At 34.0% G+C, this 7,358-nt stretch overlaps 1 protein-coding gene across 1 annotated transcript in view; it reads left to right on the top strand.

Annotated features, from left to right (window-relative positions):
- The window catches only part of LOC107750464 (maternal embryonic leucine zipper kinase-like), a 12,424-nt gene extending 6,677 nt beyond the window's left edge, over positions 1-5,747 (top strand). Inside the window, exons 13-19 of the mRNA XM_016565833.1 lie at positions 931-1,059; positions 1,240-1,262; positions 1,975-2,084; positions 2,208-2,313; positions 3,405-3,564; positions 4,784-4,887; positions 5,321-5,747. Of these exons, the coding sequence (XP_016421319.1) occupies positions 931-1,059; positions 1,240-1,262; positions 1,975-2,084; positions 2,208-2,313; positions 3,405-3,564; positions 4,784-4,887; positions 5,321-5,498 (810 nt within the window). The 3' untranslated portion in view covers positions 5,499-5,747. The remainder of the gene's footprint in view (positions 1-930; positions 1,060-1,239; positions 1,263-1,974; positions 2,085-2,207; positions 2,314-3,404; positions 3,565-4,783; positions 4,888-5,320) is intronic.
- The last annotated feature ends 1,611 nt before the right edge of the window (positions 5,748-7,358 follow it).

Genomic DNA, 7,358 nt, shown 5'->3' with positions numbered 1-7,358 from the left:
GAATCTGAGGGTGCAAAAAAAAATCTAAATATTGAGAAAATCATCTTTAAAGTTGTTCAAATGAAGTTCTTAGCTATGCATATTACTAATCAAAAATTAAGTTTTGATATATTTACGGTAGGACATTTACAAAATATCTTCATGGAACATGATCTTTACTTAATGCCATAATGATTTTTGGCATAAAAGAAAAATCTATAATTTTGACCCATACAATGTATTTTTGGCTATTGCTACAAATATACCCCAGCGACTTAACACTGCTTTTGTGCTCCAGGGTCACATTTGCTGATTTGGTGTTTAAGAAACATTTCCTGTTATTATCAGTTTTTTTTTTTTTTTCAAGATTTTTCGATGAATTAAAAGTTCAAAAGAATAACATTTATTTGAAATAGCTAACTTTTTTAACAATTTCAAAAATCTTTACTTTTGATCACTTTAATGTGTCCTTGCTAAATAAATTAATCTCTTAAAAAAAACTAACTCCAAACTATAATTTACATGCCGTTTTAGTAATAATTTATGCACATGAAGCAAATAGTTGCAAATTGTCCCATGTTTGCATCTGATTAGATTATTTTATTTATTTTTTTTTGTAAAAAAAAAAAAGAAAAAAGTAAAATGCTTTGTAGAATGAAAGTGAAATAATTTCAAAACTGTTTATCAATTGATGTAAAAATAAGATGTTGAACTTTATTTAATTTTATGGAATAACTGCTTAATAACCATTAGATAAAGATAACCACTGCAAAAATCACTCTGCGTGAAATTAATTAATAGCCATGACCACTAGATGTCAGTAGATGCCAGTGCATTGGCCAGAGCTTTACCTAGTGAGATGTGACTTCTTCAGAATTCCCTGTTATAAACAAGAGTGTTATACATCAATCACTCAGAAGAGAAATCTTTACTCTGTGTGTGTTTCTTCAGTGGAAGTATGATCAAATGACCGCCACCTACCTTTTACTGCTGGCTAAAAAGCGGCAAGGCCGTCCTGTGCGTCTGAGAGCAGAATGCCCCGTGATTGACCGCATGTACTCTCCTCTACAGGACATACAAGTGAGTTCAGTATTCACACATTTAGGAGCAATATGAATGCACAGTGGCCAGCTCATGCTACATTTATTATAAAAAATGTGTTCATTTATGAATATTACTGTAGTCATGTTTTGCTTGCTGTGTAAATGCTTATGTAGCTGAAGTCGTTGACAGGAGTATGATTTTGTGTATGTGTCTCAGCTGAAGAAGAGTCAACGCCCATCGTGCTGCTTAATATTTTTGTGGAAACCATAATATACTAGGCTTATTCATTTATTTATTTGTAAAAAACATAATGCTTTTATTCAGACACAATAAATTGATCAAAAGTGATTTTTTTTTCCATATAAAGCTGTTTTTTAAACTTTATATTCATCAAAGAATGCATCATGGTTTCCACAAAAATATTAAGCAGCAAAAACTTTTCAACATGGATAATAGTAAGAATCATTATTAATATTTGAGCACATATAATATTTGATACCTAAGCAGCAAATCAGCATATTAAGAATGATTTCTGAAGGATCATGTGACACTGAAGACTGGAGTAATGATGCTGAAAATTCAGCTTTGATCACAGGAATAAATAGCATTTTAATTGAAGGAAATGACCGCTGAAATCTGAACAAAAGCATTGATAGTGATTTATAGTGGTTCTGGAGATAAGGTGTAATCAGGGCTCTCACTGCTGGCTACACCTGGATCTTTCCTCTTACCTTCATTTATTCACCTATACACTCATTTTCTGCAAACACTGGAATTTTGAAGTCTTTCAGCCCTGTACTGCAGATGCTTAAATGGCATATCTAGAGTTTGAAAGAACATACCTAAAAAGAGTTTTTTTGTGTGTGTTCCTACATTGTCAATTTGTCATCTAGCATCTATAGTTTGATTCAGTTGACCAAAGTCTGAGTATGTGTCTCTATATGGGCACAGTGTGTCTGGGGAAAAGTCTTCATGTCCCAACATCCACTGTGTCCACCTCGTTACTGTCACAAACCACCTCCTGCACTGGAACGGACAGGTGCACACTGGGGACAGAGAGAGTGTGTGTGTGTGTGCGTGCGTGCGTGTCCGAGACAACTCCCGAAGCACATACTGACAGGTGTACGCTGTTCCCAGTGCTGCGGCAGCATGTAGTGACACGTGTTTATCCTGTGTGTGTGCAGGAGCAGGCAGTGCCACTAAAGAAGTGTCCCGCAGGAGAGAGATGGACCAACAGCAGAGCGGCCAACAAGGAGAACTGGATATACTGGCTTTCAGCCCCGAGAGAAGGTAGAGAACTTCCTGTATTTTGAGAGGAAGAATGGAGTAGAGGAGAACTGTGGGATTTAAAGGGGCCCTATTATGCTTTTTCAACTTTAGTTAGTCTGTAATGTTGCTGTTTGAGCATAAAAAAGATCTGCAAAGTTACAAAGCTCCACTTCAAAAGGATATATTTTATTTAACAGAAATCACTTTTCAAAAACTACAACGAACGACTCGTTTGGACTATAACGCATATTTTCTGGGATTTGTGATATCACAAATATCACTTTTAAAAAAAACATTTTGCTTTTTTTTTTTTTTGTTTTTTGAGATTTTTAAATATATTTTTTAATGTTTTTATTTTTTAGTCTCTTATGTTCACCAAGGCTGCATATTTTTTTTAAATCAAAAATACAGTAAAAACAGTAATGTGAAATATTATTACAGTTTAAAATAACTTTTCTATTTTTATATATTTCTGTGATGTCAATTTTCACATTTCACATGTAATACAGTAATACTGAATACAGAAAACAGTTGTACTTAATTTTGTGGAAACGGCAATAATTTTTTTTGATGAATAGAAACAGCATATATTTGATATTATATATATATATATATATATATATATGTGTGTATGTATGTGTGTATATATATATATATATATACATACATGCATACATACACACACATATATATATATATACATACATCTATATATTTATATATTAAACAGTGTAAAAATGTTTACTGTCACTTTTGATCAATTGTCCTTGCTAAATAAAGTGTAATTTTTGTTAAAAATCATCTTATTGACCTAAAATGTTTGAACAATAGTGTAATTATTTTTATTTTTCATGTCCCTTTTGACTCTTTTGAGTTAACAGGCCATTTTTTGCTTGATCTGTATGACCTGATGTCAAAACCTTCTTTGCATTTGAAATGAGATGCAGCACTTGCTGCACTTACTCTTGCAGATTGCTGTTGAGTCATTTATCATTTTAACTAACCCTATTCTTCAGTAATATGATCTTGGCAAAGCCTGTGTCGCATTGTGGTAGATTTGCAGTTATAGAAATGTGCAATTATATTCTAAACTGCATTTCCCACATGTCCAGGTCTCGATCTCTGGACCTGGCTGGCTGTCAGGTGGACAGTGGGCAGAAGCGGAAGGGAGGTAAAGTGTTTGGCAGTCTGGAGAGAGGCCTAGATAAAGTCATTACAATGCTCACACCCAGCAAAAAGAGAGGACCTCGAGATGGACCACGCAAAATTAAGGTATCATTCGTCTCGTTTTTACATTTGTGCTTAGTCTTTAAGATTGTATTGTTTGTCTGTTGTTCTATTGAATTGCCTAAAATGTCCTTGTTTTTTCATATTCCAATTATTTAGAATTATGATTTGGCATGTTTGTCACTCAGTTGCAACCAGGCACATTGTTAACTAAACTTTCAGAAGGGATAGGTCATCATTTATTTGCTCTCATGCTGTGAACCTGTATGATGACGACTCTTTCATTGAATGCAAAAGGAGATGTTTAACAAAATGTCCAAGCTGCTCCCTTCCATATAGTGGATGTGGATGTTGTCCAGATATAGACAAGCTCCAAAAAAAAAAATCTTTTTGACTCCAAGGTCTGCCATTGTCCACAACAATATTTGAAGGCCCCATGACATTTCCAGTTTTCCATGATTTTCTGGATAAGGATTAAAGATAAGGATTTTTTTTTTTTAATTTGTATTTTTTTTTACTCCCAAGTTCTACAAATATTTTAGAGCTTGGCATAATTAGAAAAATGTATATTCCTTATATAAATTCCAATGGAGTTATAAGATTTTATTAACTTACATGATTTTTCCTCTCTAGAAATCTCACTTTTATCTCACTTCATCATATATGCAGGTTCTCGAGACTGTAGGAAGCCAAATTTCTTCAAAGAAAATAAGTTGTTGTTGAGGGGTTAAATTATAATAATATCTTGATGCTGAGTTGTCCCAGCTTATTTTAATGCTTAAATTCCCTGGTTCATAACCACTGCCTGAAACCACACACAAAAAAGAGAGAATTAGACCAAAAAACATGTGTGCTCTGTTTGAGGAACAGACTGAATTTTATTTGAGGTCAGTGGAAGAATGAAGGTGTGAAGAAATGATAGAATATATATATATTTTTTGGTTTAACTGTCACTTTAAACGGACATTTCACCCCCAAAAAAAAGAAAATTCTGTCATCATTTACTCACTCTCAAGTTGTTCCAAACCTGTATGTGTTTCTTTGTTTTGGTGAACACAGAAGAACATATTGTGAAGAATATGGGTTACCAAACAGTTGCTGGACCCTATTGACTTCCATAGTATATATTTTTTTTAACTATCCCATAAACATTTGCTTCATGTGTCCATATTTCTTTTTCATTTCAGGTAATCTTCATAATGCGCATGTAGATGTTTGTCAGTGACATATATATATATATATATAAACTCTTCCTGTTTTTTAGGCTCAATACAACGTGACACTCACCAGTCAGACTAATGCTGACCAAGTGCTCAATCAAATTCTCAGCATTTTACCAGAGAAGAATGTGGACTTTGTTCAGAAGGGGTAAGTTAAACTCTTACATTAAGTGTTTCCTGAAATGGCAATTCAAATGAGTTTTTCTGCTAAACCAGTGGTTCTCAACCAAGGGGACGGGGCCTCAGCAAACCTCAGCAGTATTTTAATTAATAATTATTATTAATATATTAAAATTATTATTAATATATTAAAATCTAAATTAAATGCTAAAAAAAATTTAAATTAAATTTTACATCTTATATCCAATATTTATTTTTATTTTCCCTCAATAACTATTATTTTTATTGAAGAACATAGTTCTGGAATATAGAACATAACTTGAAGGGGGCGCCCTTCAAATATTGTTTTGGAAAACGGGGCCTTTGAGTCAGAAAGGTTGAGAACCACCGCTCTAAACAAAATAACTTGTTAACTTGGTTAAATTGTTATATGGTATCATAAGGTCCTCTTTTTCTGTTAGCTATACTCTGAAGTGCCACACACAGTCAGACTTTGGAAAGGTGACCATGCAGTTTGAGCTGGAGGTTTGTATCCTGCAGAAGCCTGAGGTGGTCGGGATCCGTCGACAGCGGCTCAAAGGTGACGCCTGGGTGTATAAACACCTGGTAGAGGACATCCTCTCCACCTCCAGCATCTGATGTCGCTCTTGTTTGCCCATCTGAGTTTAATGGGGTAGATGGAGTCTGTTTGATGTCCATTACAGAATAACCTCCAGTTCTACTTTATATTTCATTTGACCATGTCCATTATTCTTTGGCATGTGCAGGAGGTGGTACAGTATTATTTTGTCATGTTCTGCCCTTGATAGAAATGCAAATATTTTTGTCACTTTATACTGTACATCCTTCTAATTTAGCAATAAGCAGTACTCGTATAGCGTTATGGGAGCGATTTGAAATTAAGGTTTTTGAGGAAAACATTCCAGGATTTTTCTCCATATAATGGACTTCAATGGGGACCAACGGGTTAAAGGTCCAAATTGCAGTTTCAGTGCAGCTTCAAAGAGCTCTACCCGATCCCAGCCGAGGAATAAGGGTCTTATCTATTGAAACGATCAGTCATTTTCTAAAAAAAATAAAATAAAATTACATCGATATACTTTTTAACCACAAATGCTCGTCTTGCACTAGCTGGACTTTACGCATTACGTCGTCACGTTGGAAAGGTCACGCGTGATGTAGGCGGAAGAACCGACCCAGTGTTTTCAAAGCGAACGTGCAAAGAAAGTCAAACGCCTTTTACAAAAAAAAAGTAAAACAACGATGTCGGACGATTTTGAAGTTGGAGGAGAAAATGAAAATACCCAACCTTTCTGAACCGGAGTACACAGACGAAGAGCTAACCGCGCGTGACCTTTCCAACGTGATTACGTAATGCGGGAATTTGTGGACGCGCATCGCAGACCTAGTGCAAGACGTGCATTTGTGGTTAAAAAGTATATAATTTGTTTTGTTTTTTAAGAAAATGGCCGATGGTCAGCAGTGCAGGACAATGACATGCTCTTTGTCCATTTAAAAAACAGCTGTGTTAGAGCAAGATTTAAGATTAGTTAAACAAACAGACAGAATGTCAGACTTCTTTATTGCTTACTTGACTACGGGCTATTAACTCTATAAACAGGCAAAGACTGTAGCTTCTAACAGCAAATAGATGAATACATGAACAAATAATATTCACACATCAATGACACCTTTTCTGTCACATTGAGTTTAGAGGTAGGATACCCTTTTGAAAAAAAGTACACTTTAGCATACTTGTAAAAAGAGTTAGCCTACTTATTACAGAAATGATATACTTTAAAATAATCTACTTAAGTGTGAATTGAATGTAATGTTTTTAGACACTTGTGTTAACTGCAAATAAATGAAAATGATTTTTTTTTTACTTTAGATTAGACTTAATACATCTTAATGTTTATTTTCATAGTGTACTTTTGAAAGCATGCCAAAAGATTAAAACATTTTACAGTACTTTAAAGTCTTAATTTGACAATTACAAAGAGCACTTAAAAAAAAGTGTAATTTGTGTTAGAAACAGTCAAGAAATTGTACTCCCTTTAATAACACCATTTTATTTATTCATATGATCTGGTTTTTTTTTTAAGTACTACTTGCTGCTACTACTAATGCACATTTAATACAGTTAAGAGCATTACTTTTTCACAAGGTAGATGCTTTTCTATAGTTTGGGAATAATATAAGAGTAATAACTGGGAAAGTTTGTCATTGTGTAGCAAGCACCAGCATCAGGAAAGTTTATTTTTAAGAAAGATCCCTGATCCAACCTTATAGAGTTACTCAAACTAAAATGGAAAATTGTTTTTATTGACTGATTCTGTCTTCATGTTGTTCCAAACCTGTGTGACTCTCTATGACAGAACAAAAACGAGATCATTTAATAAATATCTGGGTGAAAACATCAATATATAGTAGGCCTGTACATTTCAATGCTAAATTTAAAAAAAATTAAAAAAACAATTGTGTCAGTGATTGCCCCTT

The sequence above is a fragment of the Sinocyclocheilus rhinocerous genome, unplaced genomic scaffold (assembly GCF_001515625.1).
Source record: "Sinocyclocheilus rhinocerous isolate Xijiao unplaced genomic scaffold, SAMN03320098_v1.1 scaffold1, whole genome shotgun sequence".
Taxonomy (NCBI): Eukaryota; Metazoa; Chordata; class Actinopteri; order Cypriniformes; family Cyprinidae; genus Sinocyclocheilus; species Sinocyclocheilus rhinocerous.
Note: the sequence above shows the minus strand (reverse complement) of the source record. Positions and strands in the feature narration are given on the sequence as shown.